The sequence below is a fragment of the Amblyomma mixtum genome, chromosome 1 (assembly GCF_055824585.1).
Source record: "Amblyomma mixtum isolate Tamu chromosome 1, ASM5582458v1, whole genome shotgun sequence".
NCBI lineage: Eukaryota > Metazoa > Arthropoda > Arachnida > Ixodida > Ixodidae > Amblyomma > Amblyomma mixtum.
Genome location: NC_143012.1, coordinates 95,116,272 through 95,137,364, shown reverse-complemented (window position 1 = coordinate 95,137,364; position 21,093 = coordinate 95,116,272). Strand labels below are relative to the sequence as shown.

Below are 21,093 nucleotides of genomic sequence, written 5' to 3'. Positions count from 1 at the left end.
TTGACTGACCCTAAAGAAATGATTCTCTAGAAGGGAACATAAAAAGAAGGGAAAAAAACAGCAGTTTCTTGCTGACACTTGTATGTACTTTAGGCACATCAGATTAGGCTGTGGCATAGGAAAGGATTCCCGCGTAAAAAGAACGGAGCTGGTGGATAGTTAAGTGTAGGAATGGGATTGGGAAATTTGCTTGGTTACGTTCGCCACACCGCACAGAAGAAACGGTTAGATATCTGCCTCCTGTGGGAAATGTCGCTTGGCCGTTGATGACGGTGGTTACGTCGCGTGTGGTACCTATGCATGTTCCAGGCACATGAAGACAACAACAGGTCAACATTATTCTTTTATGGCGCCTTTCACCGATATAGATGGTACACAATGTCACAAAATCTAACACGCGCACGCACGCACACACACAGAGACATGCACTTTCGATTTGCCGGGCAAATATGCGTTGCGTAGGTCACATCGAGCACGTGCGAATGCGAAATAAATGTCCCGGAAAAAGTCGTCGCTCAAAAGGCAATTTGTCTGCGCCAGAAAAGAGGTATAGGTCCAATAGCGGAACAGAGATATTGGTAGAAAGAAAGCGAGAACGCAAGGCCGCTTTAGGGGCGGGGAGGTGGAGAGGAGGTTGGAGGAAGGGGGGACAGTCAGGAGGAATGAAAAATGGGCCGCTCAGGCCACAAAATCTGTTTCGCTTAAGGCGGCAGAAATGACGCCGATTTGCTCGAAAAAAGGCGCGACGCCGCACGCGTCGCATACGTCAGCGACTCAACGAACCGACTCGGCACCGCCTTCATACATATGTGCGTGTTGACGCACCGAGGCCACTTTCGACGTGACTCGGAGAAAAGACATTCGCGGGGTCCCCAAGCGACCTCTAGCTTTCAAATTTTCCCTACTCCCCGATTCCCCTATGTATACGTCCCTCTCCCTCTGACTCTTCCCCGCACTCTTTCCCTGCATTGGCAATCTAGAGAAACCGCTTCCAGAGCACAACCTGCACCTCAAATCATCTTGACTTCCTCTCAGAAGCGTTTTTCGCTTACGCCGGCGCGTAGCGGAAAACGCCTATTTTCCCCCGCTTACTGCAGCCTAGGGAACGAAAGCGGGGCGGAAAATCCGGGAAAGGGAAAAAGCAAAAGCATAGACGGCAGCGGTAAGATGTAAGACACCGCGCTCGCGTCTGCACCCAATAGCGACCACACCGCGCAAACCGCGAACCGACGACGGCTGGCGAGGGGCGGCACGCAAACGTAGCGAAACATCGTTCCGCAAACCCACCGCGAACGCTCCCGGACTTTAATTATGAGGCCGTGTTTCAAACGCGCCCGCGAGTCTGCCGCATACGTGCAAGCTAGCGACGCGCCAGCGGGCGTCTTTCGAGAGGAAAAGCAGGCAAGAAGGCAGACCCAAAAAAAAAACAACGAGGGGAAGCGAAAGCAACGGCGCGAAGATTTCCTTCCGCGTTATTAAATCCCGCAGGCGGCGCCACCGTTGACGGGCGCGGCCCGCACATGGCGACCGCCGTGCCCCCTAGCGGAGGACGGCTACATCTGACGGCGCTGCAGTGGCATGTTGCGTTCGCGCTGCTGTCGACACGAGAAACTTGAACAGCCAGCCAGCTATAGGCGGCTTTGCGTTATGAAGGACTCTTCTTCTTTGCAAGACCTTTCCTTTCCCTCGCACATTCTTCCTCTATCCACTTCCCCTCAGCCTCCGCAACCCGTGCCGGCTTTCGCACGCCCGTGTGTCGATGGCGCGGCTTAGGCCTCATGAATTTCAACGTTTTTCGCGCAATCTGTTTAGAAGCGTCGCCCCGGCGTGTCAGCTTGGAGGAGGATGGACGGTCGGTGAATAAATTTCTTGGAGAGCCAGAGGACGCTGTTGTCGCGGATTTAGCTTTATATATTTATGTGTATATATCCTTGAGTGTGTTTTTTGAAAGCGAGCGCCGACGTGGGAATTTCGTTGGGCTGCCAATCAACCAGCGACAAGCAGTCGTGACGAAAGCGGCTTGTCCCTGTCATTGCCCTTCATTTCGTCACTACAGAACTAGTATTAAGGTATATGACTGATTTCAGCGGAATAAACGAGTGTGATGTGTTGCAATTGATAGGTTTACCTTGCTTTGCCCAGATCTTTGGCAATGACGTTGATATTGGATTATCATACTGAGATAAAATCGCCGTCTTTATTATCCCGGCAAGCCCCAAAGCATGGCCGTAACACACTTTTTGTGTTTGTGCCGTCTAGCGCTGATTCATCTTAAAGGGAAACTGCATAGGTTTCAGAAATCAACGAGCTTAAGAGGGTCGAATGTATGAAACCTGTAGGCAAAACATGCGAAGTCTTTTTGGGCTAGCACTTGAAATAGTGAAGTAATCGCCGATTAAAATCCGGACACCCTTCAAGCTTCTCCGCAGCACACAACACCAAGTGGGGATGGGGGGGGGGGGGGGGGGGGGGGGGGGGGGGCTCATGATGACATCGCCGAAGGTATCGGTACATTTCCAACGCACAACGCCTGCTTTGAAGGAAAAAAACCAACGCCACCGAAGGCGAACCCTGCCGAGAGTTGTTTGGCAGCGTCTATTGAATCAGGGCAGGGTGTATCTGACGACAACGGTAATTTGAAATCATACCTTCCGTGACGTCATGCTGAATTTTCCTACACTCCTCCGGAGTATTGAGGAGAAGCGGAAAATTAAATCGTCGATTACGTCACTATTTTAAATGCTGGTGCAAAAACACTTGCCATGCTTTACCTACAGCCTATATAGATTTGAATCCTTGAGTGTCGCGAAATTCTCAAAAAAAGTGCTGCAGTTGCCCTTTCAGAAATCCAAAAGCTCGAGAAAACTGCGTTCTATGACACCCTTGATAGCGTGCAGTTGTTTGCCATGCCAGTCGTTATCCGTTTCTTGTTATGTACGGGAAAAAATATGCACCGATGCAAATTTTTTTCCGCCAAAATGGACTGAAAGGTACAGTGAACTGAAATTGACACTTCTGTGACAATTCCAGTTATTGAAGATTGGGTTCTCGCTCATGCGCCTAGAGAATGAAAAGGTACCTCCGCGAGTACATAAAATAGCCTGAACACGAAAACTGTGCGAGCTTCCATGTAATGCGGCGAGTAGGTAAGTGATGGCCGTCTCGGGTGAGTGGTGATTATCAGGAAAGGAATACTTAGCCTGGGGAGAGAGAGAGTGTCAGGTGGGCAAATTACTCTTGGCGCCGACAAAATTTGGCTTCTTAGTTACGTGCACTGGAGGGGTTGCTTTTCCTGCATGCATTCGAAAGCGCATATATTTTCGTACGATGCCGCCAAATTTTGTCGAGCCACAGAGGCGAGGGTTACCGCGTTCTCGAAATTCTAAAAACTGATATGGCTATTACTAACGACCGGCTACAAATCTCTGTTTGCAACTAGGCACCTAACTCTACTAGTTAAAAAGTGAATTATTAAAAACTATTTAACCAGCGTACTTTAAGAGGGTTCATCGGTTTCCTGGTGTCCGCCAACATGGGTAATACTATGCCGCAAAAGCCATACTTCTACCCCAAAAAGACTATATTTGAAAATTTTTGAAAGTGTTCGCTGAAACAACCGGTATGCTTACTATAAGCTTCTTCTTTTTTTATGCTTCATGAATTCCCCTCCTGCTTGGCCTTAGACCTGCAGTATTTTATGAAATTAAACAGATTGTTTAATGTCCCGAAGCACCTCGTGAAGCTATGAGGGGCGCTGTTGTGGAGAACTTCGGATTAATTTTAGGCCATCTGGGGCGCATTAATGTGCGCTGACATTGAAGAGTACACAGGCGCCTTTTGCATTTCGCCTCCATTTAAATGCAACCACGACGGCGCGGATCGAACCCACAGCCTTGAGATCAGCAGCCGAACGCCAAAACCACTGAGCCACCACGGTGGGTCGGAGATAGAGTCGTCGTGTGGAGATTCCGCTGCAACAGATTCTGCAGATCTTTTGAAGACCTTGTGGAGCGGTAGATTTGGCAGACAAGAGATTTCAGAATTCCACTCAGCAGGCAGATTTTCTGAAGACTAAAGGCTTGGCCTTTGTTCTCTGCGCAAAGGATTCAAGATAAAAGACTAACGAAGCACTGAAATAGCGCAGCAAACCAATGAAGTAACATAGCATGTCATGGAGCCATGGTTACATAGTTTATTTACTCGTTAATGTTAGTAGTACTGTCTCGAACCATGACAGAAGCTGAAATACAAAAGAATATCAGTCAAAGGAGGCAGGGAACTACATCGATAACAAAGAAACAACATACATTCAACATGAACGAAGGAAACGAGGGTGCTTCTCACGCAAATTTTTGAGATGAAATATGCGACTGATAAGTGTTGTATATGAGTTTCTTAAAATGTTGTTCAAGATTATAAAAATTCCGCGGTTACATACCAATTCATTTATAGCCAGCGACATATCTAATACATTCATAGCCGGCGATCCCTATATATAACGCCATCGCCTACAATTAATAAGTCATGTTTCATACCCTCATAAACCAAGTTGCTTTAGTTTACTTTAAGCGTGCATTTGCTCAGGTTTATCCCGCAAGAGCGCGGTACCGGGTAGTATTTTCGATAAAGATATAGGCGACAAGTTCGAAATTTGAAAACGCAAGCAATTCTATAAGCTCAGTCTAAAACTCAAGGCGATAACACCACGGTGGACATAATACACGGAAAACAGCACGGCACGAAGCTCTCGTTGAGCCGAACAGATTGCAAGGCTAATAATACACGCCAACATCATCGGCCACGCAGCGAATCCAACAGCTCTACAATTCTTCAACTGGAGTGGATGAGCTTGGCTGTCTTTTAACACTTCTCTAGTGACAAATTCTTGTATTGTGGCGAGCCTAGAGAAAGAAGCGAACGAAGCATGCTACACACAACACTCAAGCGCTTCAACATGTGTTTGGTACCGCCAAAAAGGTCTACGTCTGTGATGCATTGATTGTTCCATTTCGTTATCCTCTACGATTTTTTCTCGCCGATTTTGTCTGCGAGCCGAGACAAAGAAGCGAACGAAGCATGCTACACACAACCCTCAAGCGCTTCAACATGTGTTTGGTGCCGCCATGAAGGTCTAAGTCCAGGTTGCATTCATTGTTCCATTTCGTTATCCTCTCAGATTTTTTTGCCCGCTGAAGCGATTCAGCGGAGCTTAATCTATACGAAGTTCGAGGCCACCGTCAGTTAGTCGGCTCGGGCCGGGCTGGTCTCGGTGTCATCTTCCGACTCCTGGCTCGTGGCCGGCGGGCTCCTGGACTCGGGCGAGAGGTCCATGGGGAAGCGCAGGGAGCCCAGCAGTCCAATGTGGGCGTCCTCCAGGAAGGCCACGTAGTCGGGGCCCCCCCAGGTGTTGGGGCGCGCCGCGATCACCGGCAGCGCCATGATGCACAGGAAGCGGCTCCAGGTGACGAATCTGGACAGCACGCAGGCAGCAGGTTCTTAGTGCACGAAAGTGAGCTCAACGTGTAGGCGCCTCATTTGGCACTAAGCGTTCGCAAGTCTCCTTCAGACTGTCTAGATGAAATCACGAGCCATCTGTTCAGAGTTGTTGTTGAAAGCGGTTGCATGTTTTTGTCTGCAGATAATCTTTTGTTCGTGTGTACAAGCTCTTACTGCAAACCTCACTGCAAAGCTGCAAGCTGCAACACAGGTTTCTAGCGCACCTCAACACGTTTTAGCAAAGCATTCAGTTCACCCTAGAGAAGGAGGTGGATGGCCACATCGCTTTCCTCGACGTCCTAGTGGAACAATCACCGCATTCTCTGCAAACCACCGTCTATCGAAAGCCCACTCACACCGGAAGGTACCTAAACTTTCAGTCATCTCACCCCATCGGGCACAAGCGCTCAGCGCTGCGTCTCTGTTGAACCGCGCATTTAGGATATGCTCAAGTCCTAAGCGCAGAGCAGCAGAAGTGAAACAGGTCAGGCAGGACCTGATACGGAACGGTTATCCAACCCAAATACTACGATCACCGGAACGACGCGCCTCTGCTTCGACGATCCGAACTGTGGCATGCGCTAAAAAGCGGGTGCCGATTCCGTATGCCCACGGCATGAGTGAGAACCTTGCTCGCATCTTTTCAGAGTATGACGCTCATATGGCCCACGTTCCGTCGTGGAAACTTCGGCAACGACTCTAGCGAGTCAAGGACCCTCTTCACCTCGATATCTATCCAGGTGTGGTCTACAAGATTCCCTGTCGTGATTGTGACGCTTCCTATATCGGAGAAACAGGGAAATTCAAGACAAGGCTCAAACAGCACCAAAATGTCGTCGCTAAAAAAAATCTAACTCAAACACTCTAGCGCAACATCATCAGGAAACTGGCCATACCATCGACTAGGACGCAGCACGTGTAATTGCAAAGGAAAAATCATTACCAAAGCGCCTTCTCATAGAATCATTGTACATTCAATCCGCGCCAAACCCGATTAACCGGACCCATGGCAATCTCCCAGAGATATACCTGCGCACCCTTCGGAAAATCGACCATATATAGCTCCCCTTCCCGTCCTTCGCTTCTTTGTGATCAAGGCACCCGTACGGGCACCGAAACGGCAATTCCTTTTATTTTCTTTGCATCATTAGCGAGTGTATGTTTTCTTTGACAAATCAAGCTCTTGCTGTACCGCAAAGCATGATCAATGAGTTAATACAGGCGAGCAGAACGGTGGGTTCAAAAATTAACATGCAGAAAACCAAAGTAATGTTCAACATCCTAGCAAGGGAACAGCAGTTCGCAATTGGTAGCGAGGTGCTCGAAATGGTAAGAGAATATGTCTACTTAGGGAAGTTAGTGACCGCTGATCCGGACCATGAGAGGGAAATAACTAGAAGAATAATACCCCTGTCACAAGGGCGTTTCGAAGGCCCTTGAACCGATAGACCACCGACTCAAAGGCGATCGAGCGCTGCTACACGGGCAGTTTGAATGGCCATCGAGTCAATAGTCTATTGAGTCAACGGTGCAACGCGGAACTCTATCGAGATTTGGAGGGCCTTCGAGCGCTGCCCAATGTTGCTAGCATTGCTTCAACATGGCGACGCCCTTCAAAGCCGGACCCCTCGCTTCGGACTGAATTCTCGTTGTTGCTGCCTGTTTCAGTCCGTTCACTGGTCATAAATGAGGACCCAGTCTTTCGCTTCGTCTCATCTTGCCTTTAAGAAAACGTATAAGTGACAAACTTGCTTTATTTTGTATTTAGAGAGACGATTCTGTCACTGATAGGCCTAAGAGGACAGTGAGTCTGTTGAAAGTGATGGTTCTCGTCTTTACAACCAGATGGGGCCACTATAGGCTGAGTTTATTTTTGCGTCTCTGCCAGCATACGCTCAACTAAAAGTGGGAATGCGCCTGCGTTTAGCGTACGTAAGCGAGCATACGCTCGTGGTACGTAGACAGCATAAATTTATGCTATTTTCTCATTGTATCTGTGTACGCCGCGAGCGGCGACGTGGTGTGCAAAAGCGAGAAACAGCAGCGGCGCGGCAGTTCCACCTCACCCGGGCGTCAACAGATGATAATAGGTCCTAGTTTTTGTGGCGAGCGAATCAGCTTCGCGCGCCAGATTTTTGGACAAGTGTCAACGCGAACGTGAACATTTAGTTAGGTGTCATAAAAATATTTTTGCTATTTCCGCGAAACCAAACGTAGCGAATGTGCCGCCGCACGAGCTTGGCGTAAGACGCGAGAACCATTTCAATGGCCATTGATATTTGCCGTGTAGCAGCACAACAACTCCCTCGAGTTCGATGGCGATCGAAAATCTCGATGGCCCTCGACTCGATGGCCATTGAAACTGGCCGTGTGACAGGGCTATAATAATGGTGTGGAGTGCATATGGCAGGTTCTCTCAGATCGTGAATGGCAGTTTACCAATATACCTCTAGAGAACAGTCTACAACAGCTGTATCTTACCGGTACTCAACCATGAGGCAGAAACGTGGAGTCTAACAAAGAGGGTTCAGCTTAAGTTAAGGACAACGCAGCGAGCTATGGAAAGGAAAATGATGGGTGTAACGTTAAGAGACCGGAAGCGGGCAGAGTGGGTGAGGGAACAAACGCGGGTTAATGACATCCTGGTCGAAATATAGGAGAAGAAATGGGCTTGAGCAGGGCATGTAATGCGAAGGCAAGATAACCGGTGGTCCTTAAGGGTAACGGAGTGGATTCCAAGAGAAGGCAAACGTAGCAGGGGACGGCAGAAAGTTAGGTGGGTGGATGAGATTAAGAAGTTTGCGGGGTTACGGTGGCCGCAACATGCAAAGGACAGGGCCAATTGGAGAGACACGGGAGAGGCATCTGCCCTGCAGTGGACGTAGTCAGGCCGATGATGATGATGATGACAAGCTCTTACGGCATAAGTGTGCGTTAAAGCTTGCCTTTTTGAATAACTGGCTCTCCAATTTCCGGATGCCTTATTTGGGAGTTCTTCCTGCTTCTATCAGTAGCATATAAAGAGCTTGTATATAAACAAAGTGTTTCCTATTTCCTATTTCGCTTGGTTTTTCTTCATATGCGCCAGGCATTACAGCCTATGTCTTCGTACCATGTCAAGTGCAAAAGCTAATTGACAGCATACCTACTGACATTCTACAGGCTTATCCGTCTGTTGATGCATCAAATGGTAAGAATCGCGCATTCGGAAACTAAGTCTAAAAGCAATGCTGAAAATTTTTTGTTTCGAGTGAAACAGAACTTCTCATTCTGGCATCGCATTTGAGTGCGGTGCAAGGAAATACAATGATTACATTATTTACCTGCTGGGAAGTACGATGTGTTCAACAAAGTAAAGCTGCTATTGTTATTTCCTCGGGAATCTGATGCTTATCTGTTAATAAAGTTGACATTGTTTCTTCCTCTGCTTCAACAAATAAAAAAAAAATCTTTCTTTCTATGTAATTTATTTCAGATAAAGCAATGAGGAATGAGATGGCTCAAAGATCTGCAAACAGAGCAAGGAGGATGCGAGCGTCGTCCACGGTAAATTGCCTTTCGCCATCATCATCACCAGCCTGACTACGCTCACTGCAGGGCGAAGGCCTCTGCCCGGGAATTAAGGCGGGAATAACAAAGCCAGAATTGATCAATAACTCGAAGCTGTAACGATTTCAGATTAATGTATTGAGAAAACCCCCGGGTGGACCAGAGAACTACCGTATTTACTCGCATATAGGTCGACCGCGAATATAGGTCGACCCCTATACATTGGCCTCGCCTAGAAATAAAAAAAAATATTCGAATATAACTCGACCCATTGAACTATCACTTTTGCTAGATTTTAACTGAAGCAAATTTTTCATTTTTAATATTTATGTTATGCGCGACTACGGCTTCGACATGCATGCCGGAGCTTTTGTTTTGAACACGACCCCTCTATAAACTATAATACACTGGCTTTGGTACCTATTTAAACGCCAAAATATACGGCTTCCTTAGCTGTCTACCACGATAAGACCACAGAACTGAGCGAAAGAGCAATGCGGGTGAATTGCTGTGTGCACCCCAATGATGATGATGAAGACTGCGACTTCGGGCGCCATCCATGGATGGCACTGGGAAGCTCCTGCGCGCCTACGTGGCCTCCCTGAACAAGCGCTGCTTGAAACGGCGGGCGTGACAACACAATTCCATTAGCTCGCTACTTTTGCTCTCTTTGGTCTCGAAAAGAGGTCGAGGTTCTTTGGTCACGAATATAGGTCGATAACTAATTACGGGCAACATTTCTGAAAAAAAAAAGGTCGACCTATATGCAAGTAAATACGGAATTCCTTCAACTGTGAGCTCTCCGAGAAAGCAGTGCGCCTTCCCGGTTGCCACATGGCTGCATTCAGTGGCTAGATGGTGATGAGTATTTAATTCTTTAATTAGTGGCCTCAACCCATAAACCGAATTTTGGTATTCCAATGTTACTGTGTTGTATTATGCCACTGAATTGTGTGTTGCGCTAAGATTCAAGCGGTCCCGAGTGTTCCTGTATCATGCTGACTTTGCGTGCAGTCATCGTGGATGAAAACATGTCATTACTTGTGTGCACTGCTAGCTTTTGCCGAATTCCAACCACAGCCAATCAACTGCTCATTAGTTCCTGGGCCAGCGGAAGTATTTCGAAGTTAACAGTCACATTTTCAGTCTAACACTAGCTTTTTTTGGTTATTTCAGGGAGTTAGTGTACGAGGGACTTGCATGGACTGCTCTTTTTTGGGGATTATTCATATTTCACAGCACTTCCTACACATTTTTAAAGTGGTACTGGTTGCAGAAATTTTTATGAACCTTCTGTTTCTTTCATTCTGGGGTAAAAATATGTCTGCTAACTTGTCCACTGTTAATCTAATTCCGTGTGGCGGTTCCACTTGCAACGACTGGGTCTGATTTGGGTATTTTAGTTTCAGGTCGTTTCTTTCAGCAGGTCTGAAAGGTTCTTGAATACTTGTAGGCTTTCTGCCGTTACAGTTAATTACTTTGGCACTGACCTTTGTGGTCGTGTAAACGAATTCTGGTGTGTATTACGCTAAAGCAGGAATCTGACCGACCCAGAGTTTGTGTGCGTACTGTGAATTGTTTTATGCCTTTTCTTGATTTGTCTGCATACCGTTGGCGGTACTTATAGCTACAGAGAAAGCGCAATGATTAAACAATTTTCAGGGTTATTATATAAACACACGTTAGTTATTTTAAACATAATATTGTTGTCACAGTTCCACGGCTGTACGGTTTGATAATTTATTGTTAATAAAATACTACGTTTGCTACCTAAAGCAACACCTTGAAGGGCAGCAATTTACTGATCTGTACTCACATCTGGGTAGAGAATGAAGAAAAAAACCTTAATATTCTCCCTTGTTTTTTGCTGAAATATAAGAGACGAGGGCCAAATTTCGCTTCTTCTTGACGCACGCCTGTGCATACTATGGGACAGCATCAAGAGCAAGAGATAATTTCAGCACGGGTGCCTTGATTAAATTTTTCTCGCTCTCATGAAACTCCTTTCGTGGAAGCCACAGGTACTGATCATTTCGAGACATTAACATGTTTGTAATAACCCCTTGAACGGAGTGGTTTGTTGTTGTGCCAATTACGCTTACCAGTCTCTTTGCTCGAGGTACCCTGTTTCGGAAGGCCTATTAAGTGAGCAGATTTTCCGTTCATTGTCCCTCTTATTGCCCGCTTCTAATCACTCTGTTCACTGCCGGGGGCAACCATTCTCTTGAACTGGTCAACAAGGTAGATAGAAAATGACTATCACAGGGAACCAAACAGTAAATGAGCATATTCAACATACACGAAAAGGTATCTAGAGCAGGAAGACGATTGGTGAACGCTCGATTTCCACATCTGTGAGCTTCTCTCTGAGGCCTCATTTCTTCTGCGAGTGACTTCCGTATTACAACAGAGTATATCCCTTGGATTTTTACGAACTTCTAGATACGACTGACGCATGTTCGAATATTTGTTGTCAGTTATTGTCTGGGTGTTCGACCACTAACTGTTGTCCAGCGGAGAGTTGCTGATAGGTTTGTTTAGAATGTTGCCCAAGCGGGAAATGTGTGACCAGAAACAAGATTAGGAGACAGTTGGGCTGAACCCGACAAAAACTGCACCACATTGCCTTATTTTACTTTTCCCAAATACCAAAAAAAAAATGTTACAGATCTATTTGCTACCATCCAGGAACCACGCTCAGTAAATATGAGAAGTCCAGCCGATGCGGAACACACTCCTCTCACCCCCCTTTCCTCTACCCCCCCCCCCCCCCCCCCCCCCCCGAAAAAAAAAGTCGCATTTTACGCCCCGCGCGGAACGAACTGTGAGAGTATGCGGGCGAAGTGAGACGGCCCTCCAAAAGAAGTCCGTAACTCAGTCTTGCAACAACTGGTCACGAATTTGGCTCCATGGGCACCAACAGAATCTTTGTTGAGGGAGAATTGACGCCAACCAATATTTTAATTTTGCTCAACGTTTCGGGACCAACTCGGTCCCTCCTTCAGGGTTGACTCTCACCCTGAAGTCACCCCTGAAGGAGGGACCGAGTTGGTCCCCAAACGTTGGACAAAATTAAAATATTGGTTGGCGTCGGTTATATTTCAACTATCTCAAGAACCCAACCAGACGGACTTCCGTCGAAGTTGTTTAAGTTCAAAACACAATCTTTGTGAGGCTTTCCTATGGTATAGGCACACTGTATGCAAGCGCAAAGCGGCACTGTTTCGTCTCACAACCATCTTAAAAATTCCCGATTGCACAGGCTGGCTTTGCGCAAAGCCTGGCTTCACGTCCTGTTTTTATTTTCGGCCGACTTCGCAAATTTTGCTGCTTTTGTGTCGCAGTTGTTCTTTCGTTTCGTCTATATCGAATGCCTACGCGATAGTGCTTGATAGCAGTACGCGACTATGCGGTCCTGGGCGTGATTGCAGATCAGACCGAACAGAGGTGGCTCCACTGTCCACACAAGTAGCCGCTCTTGCTAGTTAGAAAGAGTTCGCCGCTTAAGATCCCAAAGAAACTTCGTACAGTTCCTGGCCTTCGCATTCTTTCATTATCGCTTCTGGAGGGCATGTTTAGGGCAATGAAATCGGTTGTTGATATCAGTGCTGCTTGCTTGATTTCCTGCATTTGTTTATATCCTCTTCCTGCCTGTTGGCAATCAGTGTTTTTGTTTTTTTTTACATTAGTACCGTCCCAGAGAGTGACAAAACAAATGCAGAGCTTCGGAACAAGTAATAAAGTAATTAATAGATTTACTTTACACTCCGAAGAACGCCACATCATCCCGTTTTGCCCCACTCGTAGCCTGCAGCTAGAATAATTTTCCGGCAAGAACGTGAGGACCGGACCATCTTAAACTTTTCATAAGCAAAGACGAATGGTAAACTGTGAAAGAATAAATGCCTAATTTAATTTAGGGCGCTTTTTCGGTTATGCTGCAGAGTATCAAAAAAAGTGCCTGCAGAAATTCACTTTTTTCAGTTCCTCGTACAGCAAGGCTAACTTACAAATAGTTTCCTCTCTGTTAGAAATACCGCGTCAGCCCTAAGTTGATTGCCAGCCCACACGAGGCTGGTCATTTCAGCTAAATATCTAATTATTAATGCGAAAGCGTTATATGGCTCTGTCGCGTCAGCAAGAAGTGTCCGCAAAACGTGTCCGCAAATTTTGTCCGCACTATTACTTCGTTTTCTGAAGATAAATGTGTGAATGTGTGATTGGGACAGATAGTGTCTGATAAAATATTGCGATGGAAAATATTCGGTTGATGAGATGTAATTAATGAAGCAAACACGAAAAATACACTTAGACGTGAGAGCAGCCACGGACGTCGATACAGTATGTGGACGTTTTGCTGCCGCATTGCTTCAATTCGGGTCACCACAGTGCTCTCAAAGTTTCTTTTTATTGCAGGTGCGCCAAAATCTCACATTTTCCTCATTTTATCCCACTCTACCCTACGTCTGCTACCTAATGAGCGAGGGAGTGAGGCAGCTTCCCGAAAGCTGGCATGGCCTCATGTGACGTGTGACGGAGTTCTTTCAAATAGAGGTCAGGTCGGGAAGTAAAAAAAAGGGAGTACTTGAAAAAAATGAGTTCCACCAGCAAGTTCTCAAGAATAAATCTCAGCAACTTTAGTATGAGTGATAAACAGCTGGCCAAATTTTATTGCGGCCTGGGAGGACACTTGGAGGGCTTGTCGTGTCAAAAGACTGTCGTTGCAGATGTAAGATTTTAGAAGAAAAACTCACTACGAAACTAAGCATAAGAGAAAAGGAAAGAGAAAAAGGGAGAAGAAAAAGAAGAACATAAAAAAGGAAGGCACTAAATTAAAAGGACGAAGCGCCTACAGAGCGAAACGTTTATTTCGTCAAGTCTCGTTTGTTCGTCACCAACGTTTGCCTTCGTACTTTTTGTAAGCCTGCGGCGTTGGACAAAGTGGCCGGAGTTGTTCATCATGCACATACAACAACAATGTGGAAAATTTTCAAGCACTTTGCCTTTAGTCGGAAAAAACTTTAAAAAAAAGAGCAGTTAGCAACAACAGTTTACGGCCGACAAGTTGTTGGGTACTCCGTTAACCAATCAGAGCAGTAAGCGCAACCATCATTTTAACGTTTCACTGTACTGAGCAAGGCATGAAAAATTCTTGCATTTATAATTTTGTCTTCCGATTATCTTTCCGCTTATGTAACAAGAAATGCTTTATTGGAGGACTGTTTTCTTGTCGCGGAGGAGCTCACTGTGGCGCTCGTGAATGTTGGCGGGACTTCACTGAAGGCTTTATTTGTAGATAAAAAAAATTGGCAGTGGCTTAGCTCTGGTTAAGCCTGGGTATACAAGCGAAAAGCTGCAGTTATGCTTTGTTTGACGCCATGGCTGTCGCAGTTCGCGCACAATGCACTGGGAGCACCACGATAACGGTGTAGGCAAGCGCGTTATAGTATAGCCCTCCTTCCGCATGCGTAGCAACTGTGGTATGGTGTCTGGAAGGGGTAGTGTGACGGGCGCCAGCGAGGGAGTGCTCAGTTTAGCGATGAAGTGCCTAGGTAGCGCCACTACTAGGAGGGGAGCTAACACCGGTTCAGCGCAAGCACGGAGAGCGGGCTTCCGCCACCGCGTTTCTGCCAAAAGTACACAATTTCTGGGCGTTATTTCTGCATTTTCTTCGCATATTCGGCATATTAAATTGTCGAACAGCTGCACTCGATGGCGTGAGATATGTACTAGGCTGATAAGAACGTGTGTAGCCGGCCACGTAGCTCTCACTTGCGTAGCGTGTTTTGGGGCACGCAAAAATAAACAGGCACCCTTCCTTCCCGGGAGTTGTCACAGCTGTTTATTCAGAGCAGTCGTTCATTAATGACGCTGTTTTACGCCTGATATGATGATAGAGACGCTGCTAACAGCCATCGAACTCGCGATTCATGTGTAGCAGCAAGGAAGGTTATGCATGAGCAGGTGCCAACATTCGTGCATTATTGAAACGGTGCTCAGGCAACTATAATAAAACACGATCAAGGAACTTTAAATTTCAACACGCACAAACTTATTAGTCCCACGTGAATAACGCAAGCGTTATGCTACGCATCTAAAGCCTTAGAATGGACACTGGCAAACTATTATCGGGCTAGCTTACCTCGCCTAAGAGATTCTCAACTTTTTTTTTTTTCAGCTTGTTTTTAAAGGGAAGTATTTCACAGCCAAGAACACTAATATTATTTATAAGCAGGAAACTTCAGAGAAACCATCGGATTCAGGACAGCAGTTTCCTGAGCACATAAGTACACACCAACACAAATTCATAAGCATGTTTCAGGTCAGTTTATTCCTCGCAGATATCAAGTATTGTAAAAAAAGAATAAAGGGCACTCAGTGGCATCTTCGAAGCTTTATAAGTTTTTGCCGCTCCCTCTGTGCAACCCTTTCCTTATATTAAGAGCCTTAAATGCAGCCGTGTCACCACAAATAATTGTATGAATACTTCGGGGCGTCTGGAAACAGAGTGGGCACGGCGTCATCTGTTAAACTCGGCCTATCCCGGGGTACTTCCGCCACTTCGTCGTTTATGATGTGCCGCCAAGACCTTTTTATGAACTTGTCTTCAAAATGCCGCCCACAAATGCCGCAGTTATCTGACAGCTCTTTATCTGCTCGCTTAATATTACGCGCCCACTGCTCTCTTCTCAAATTATCCTTTGGAGGCCGAAAGAGCGATGCCTTTGTAGGGCAATATTTGTAGCCGCTGGTCCAGCCGGGCACGAAGCAAGTCCGTGGCTTCGGCGGCATGGTTTGCTTCACAGCCGCGTTATACTACTGTTTCGAGCCACGGGTAAACAACGCACCTGCAAGACGACACAGAGGTCCGCACATTCAATCACGCACACACACACACACACACGCGCGCGCGCGCGCGCGCACGCACACACACACACACACACACACACACACACACAGCCTGCACCAAAAACAAACACGGACCACGGACAAATGGTTGCACAGCGCGGCCTGAACACAGCACTGTTGACATGCGGTAGTTCCCCGGCCGCCGCCGACGCCGCTTCCAACTCGCTCCCCTCCCGACTGCAGCGCCCCTAGCGGATTTGAAAGGTTTTCCTCGCGTTTGGTGCGCCTCCCAAGCATGGCGCGCATACAGCGCCCGTCACACTTCCCCTTCCAGACACCATAACTGTGGTGAACACGCGGCTGCAACGAAAGGTCACGGTGCGAAAGGTGAAAGGTGGCGAGGAGGCGAGCGCGCAGTAGTAGCGGCGGTGAGGAGGCGGCGCACATGCGCAGTAGCGCACGGCTGCGCCGAAAGGTCAGGCGGCGGAGTCGGCGCGGCGGCGGCCACCTGCGCCACGCGTGACGTCACTCGGTTTCGCGCATGCGTAGCTGTGGCAAATCTTGGCTCCGACGGCTCACGCGAGGCGCGGTTGTGATGCGGGTAGTGAAGCTTCTCGCTTCAAAAAGAAGAGCTTGACACATTCAGAGGATGGCAAAAACCTGACTTCTTTTCAGTTCTGGACTTTCACCGCGCTGTTCTCTTTGACATTGGTGAAACAGCGCGAAAGAAGAAGCCCGAAGGCGAAACGAGGAAGTGACAGGAAAGAGCGCTGTACGAAGGGCCCACTGTATAAGAAAGGTAATCTAGCAGAACTTTTTGCTGGGCTAGTTGGTCCATTGTGACATTGTGACCAACTAGCCCAGCAAAAAGTTCTGCTGTTCTCTTTCATCAAGAGTCCGAACCAGCTAGACAGACAACATGCCTTCCAGGCTTAAGTTGTAGCCGACCATATTGAAAAGCGCGTGGTCGTGAAGGCTCAGTGATTGCAGCAACGGAGTGATCCGATCGGTGTTATTAATCACTCGCCACCACACACATTCTTTTTCTGCAATACAACAACCACCTTTTGTTCCATGGAGGAGAAAAGGCGGCACACTACATCATCGACCACGACAAGTCAGCAACACAACACACAGTAGACACCTTTAGCATACCATGTACCGTGTTAGCGTTACCGGTACCGGTACCGGAGTACCGGGAGCCTGCGCGCAGCCAATGCGCATGCGCAAATTGTCTTGACGGCGCCAGATGGCGCCACATACCCGGCAGCTGTGCTCGCGCCTGCAGCATCGGGACCAATCAGCGCGAGCTCACAGGCGGTGGGCGGGCTCCCGGTACTCCGGCAACGGTAGCGGTAACGCGGTACACGGTATGCTAAAGGTGTCTACTGACCATCCCGTCCCCGTCCCCACCACTACCGTCCCGACCCAAAGGGCATGTAATCCCCTCCGAGGTCGTCGTGCTGGGAGATTGGTGCGTTCGGCGCCCACTGGTCCCAAGGTAAAGGTGTAATGTCCTGTGCGGCTACCAGCGCTCGTTCTAACAGTGATCATCAAAATGAAAAGAAATGAAAACAGACAGAAAGAAAAGACAGCGAAATATGAAGATAGCAAGAAAGAAGAAACAATGTACGCCGGATTGTTCTCTTAGGCGTCGAATGCTGAATGCTGCGCGTGTTCTCACCTGTCGACGTCGCCCAAATGTCTGTCGGACTCCGGATGGTCGCTTGCGGCGCGAATTCGATCCACGAGAAATTCCACGCTGGTCGTAAGACTGCAAGATTCATGCCCCCATGAGGCATTGGTTAACAGCCGTCTACATTCCAACGCTAAGAAAGGTATTAACGTGTATCATTTCGGTGCATGTCTTATGCGCTAATATCGCCAAAGCAAATGCATGCTGCGTTGTATTGAAACATTAAAGGCAGTGTTAATATGTAGACACGTAGTATGTTGCATACGTGCCGCTCTGGTGACAGTAGCTTCTGCAAATAATGTCATCACCATAACTTATTTGAGGACCTATATTTTTTTCGAAATGAGCCAAATCCAGAAACCGCAACTAAATCAAATCATACTGCAATGGCCAGCAAATCCATGCATCCATGCAACTTTCCTTTCTAAAAATGTGATAATAAAAGGGGCCCTGTAACTCATAGAAAACCGGCATGCAAGTTCTGTTTAATCAAAAATGAGCCTCATCATGATGATGTGCTGATAAAAATGAGCCAAGTACACTCGTGACACCCCTTTTTGTTAGCTTGAGTGTCAGGGCTAGGACTGTCTCCAGCGTGGTTTCATTTATTCCTTCTCCAGCGCTGCTAAGATATGAAAAGATGGGCAGAAAATCCCTGCCCAGAAGACGGCCTTGTCGCCTAGGAAGCAAGGATGCGCCCTGCTACATTGAAGTTTGAAGTGTTTGGTTGGGCGAGCTGGCACTAGCTCTAGCTTTATATATTCGATTAGACAAATTTGGGCATTGTTGTCGCACGATAAAAGGCGCGCTCGCTGCATTCCTGGCTAGCGGAATCTTACGCACTTTTCGGTGCCATCGCTCAATTTTCTGACGGCTCCTCACAAGACGACGACTCGTTTATATTTTGCAGAGAACGGCGACCGACGTTCGAGAGGCATGACTCGCCGTGCGGTTGAGAGATTGAGAGAAGTTTCGTTTTCACGACGACTCTAAAGCGCACGGTCGACGCAGTGACGACGAGGCGGTTGGTTTGGTTTGGTTGGTTTATTGTGGTTTAACGTCCCAAAGCGACTCAGGCTATGAGGGACGCCGTAGTGGAGGGCTCCGGAAATTTCGGCCACCTGGGGTTCTTTAACGTGCACTGACATCGCACACTATTCCGCCTGCATCGAAATTCGACTGCCGCGGCCGGGATCGAACCCACGTCCTTCGGGTCAGCAGCCGAGCGCCGTAACCACTGAGCCACCGTGGCGGGGCACGACGTGGCGAAACTTCGTGTTTATCTTCGTATGGTTTTATCTGATCACGATCTTATCTGAACATCGCCGCTAGAGAGAGTCAACAAGAAAGCAGAAATGGACGACTATAATTCCCTACACGCATACATTGTCCCACAACCTAAAGAAGTTAGCGCAACGTTCAGATGTTCGCGTAGCCTTTTCCGCTCCGTGTAAGCTTTCTATGCTTAGCCGTATCAGTAGTCCCGTGACGAAGCCTTGTGTTGCATGCAAGAAAAATCATCAAAGCATGTTTGTAGATTATGCTGAAGGGCTAGTTTACGAGCGTCCACTATTTAGGGACAAAATGTGCGTTGGAGAAACAGGGAGTTGCCTGAATGACAGATTCAGGGAACACAAAAATGATTTCAACAACTCCAAAGACCGCAGCCTGCCGCTTTACTGCTCTGAACGCACAAAGAATGTAAGAAAGTGTGCACACCCATGTTCGATAAGTGCCGAACTATCAAAAGAAGCGAGGACTGAACCACGAGGAAAATAATTGAAGTTCAAAGAATCGTAGCTGTGGGTGACGTTTGCGCCCGCACCCCTTCTCTTGCGCTATCTTGAAAAGAACGGGAGCACTTGGCAAAGCGCGCGGCACGAAATTAGCATTTTCCTTTTATTTTATTGCTTAATGTATAAGTTTGCCACCTCTCGCGCATCAAGCCATGTGTATACATACATGTAAATTTCAGTAATAAACGTAGTTGAAAGTCAGTGCTGTGTTTGTTCCTTCTGTCTGCGTCCGTGTCTTAAAATAGAATGAGCACGTCAAAGCAATATGTTAAGAAAATTTTTGTTTGCAACCCTATACTCATCTGACCGTATACTGCAGTATCCTTCAGCACGTTATATTCCTGTCTTTTGTTGATGTTTTTTTTTTGCTTTATGTGTCCGCAAAGTCGAACCTCGAGTTATAATCGGGTTTTTTTCTTCCCCGTTTGGCGCCGGCAAAACTAGCCCTCGCGTTACAACCGTGGTCACATCACATTCGGGTAAATATGGCTCTAGCGACATGGCAGACGCAGACGGGAAATGACAGCACTAGTAGTTGTCCTCTAACTTCTTGTCCTGTCTGCATCTACCATTTCACTACTTATAACGAATTTAGGATGCTCCGGTAAAGTAGAATGAATTCTAGATACCATATATTGTAGCTACTTTAATTTTCCCCTGCTGAAGTGGGAACGTATGAAGGCTGTCAAGTCAGCGCTCGTGACAGATGCCCGACAGTCACATTTTCTTGCTAGCGTTGGTGAAGCACCGCAGTCCCCTGATTGCATACAATGAACGTTCTAATTGTTTTTCAGCTTAATTCACTGTATAAATATTTTAAACATTATTTCAGTTAACAGAGTTTGAATTAATACTGTAGAAAAACTTTTCTCTCAAAACTTTGTCAGATCTAGAGTTTTACATCGATAAAAGCTAAGTCTAACGATTACATGCGATAGTGACAAAATTATTTGCAGAATTTTTCGTCGCATGTAGGTGTAGAATTGCTGTGGCTTACGTATAAAGCATATATACAAGCTCGGATAGAGCGACCGTCTATGAGGATCTCAATTTTTGCCTGGGTGCATTTAGCTCAACCCCGCCCCCCCCCCCCCCCCCAAAAAAAAAAAAACTTATTTCTGCAACACTGCTACCTCCCTTTCAGAAGCTGTTACTGAGCTGGCACATAGAACACTTTAGCGAAGTGGGGGAGGGCGGGGGAGAGAGGGGGAGGGGAACATTGGACATGGAAAAGCAACATGAAAAAAAACCAGTCGGTTGGCATTTAAGCACCCAATCTACTGCACTTCCTCATCTTACTACAGACTGCAATCTAGGGAACAAATTATTGTGAATGCTTTCCATACTTGGAGCGCATTCGAAGTTGGGAACAATTCGCCAGCAGATCTCCAGTATAGCAGCATGGAGCTCTGGCAACAGTGTTATCTAAATTCCTATTTTCACCTCAATGAAAGCACAACACCATCTCTAACCTGTATCTTGTTTACACTCAAGCGAAAGCTACAGCATTTGCATCCACTGACTCCCTATGCGGACTTAGTCCACCGCTGCAAAGCGTCGCCACCTATCAGCAAGAACCAACCTTCACTCTATACACGAATACCCGTATATGGGAGTAAAAAGAGAGTAAATTCCCCTAGTACACTATCTCTTTTGTAGAAGGGAGTGCGCTACACTCTAAACACGAATACTCCTATATGGGATAAA

At 47.0% G+C, this 21,093-nt stretch overlaps 1 protein-coding gene across 1 annotated transcript in view; it reads right to left on the bottom strand.

Moving 5' to 3' along the window:
- Positions 1 to 3,410: 3,410 nt before the first annotated feature.
- LOC149367254 (PHD finger protein 24-like) overlaps positions 3,411 to 21,093 on the bottom strand; it is a 45,109-nt gene continuing 27,426 nt past the window's right edge. Inside the window, exons 5-6 of the mRNA XM_089566922.1 lie at positions 17,579 to 17,668; positions 3,411 to 5,470 (exon numbers count right to left, since the gene is read on the bottom strand). Coding sequence (XP_089423048.1) covers positions 5,242 to 5,470; positions 17,579 to 17,668 — 319 coding nt within the window. The 3' untranslated portion in view covers positions 3,411 to 5,241. The remainder of the gene's footprint in view (positions 5,471 to 17,578; positions 17,669 to 21,093) is intronic.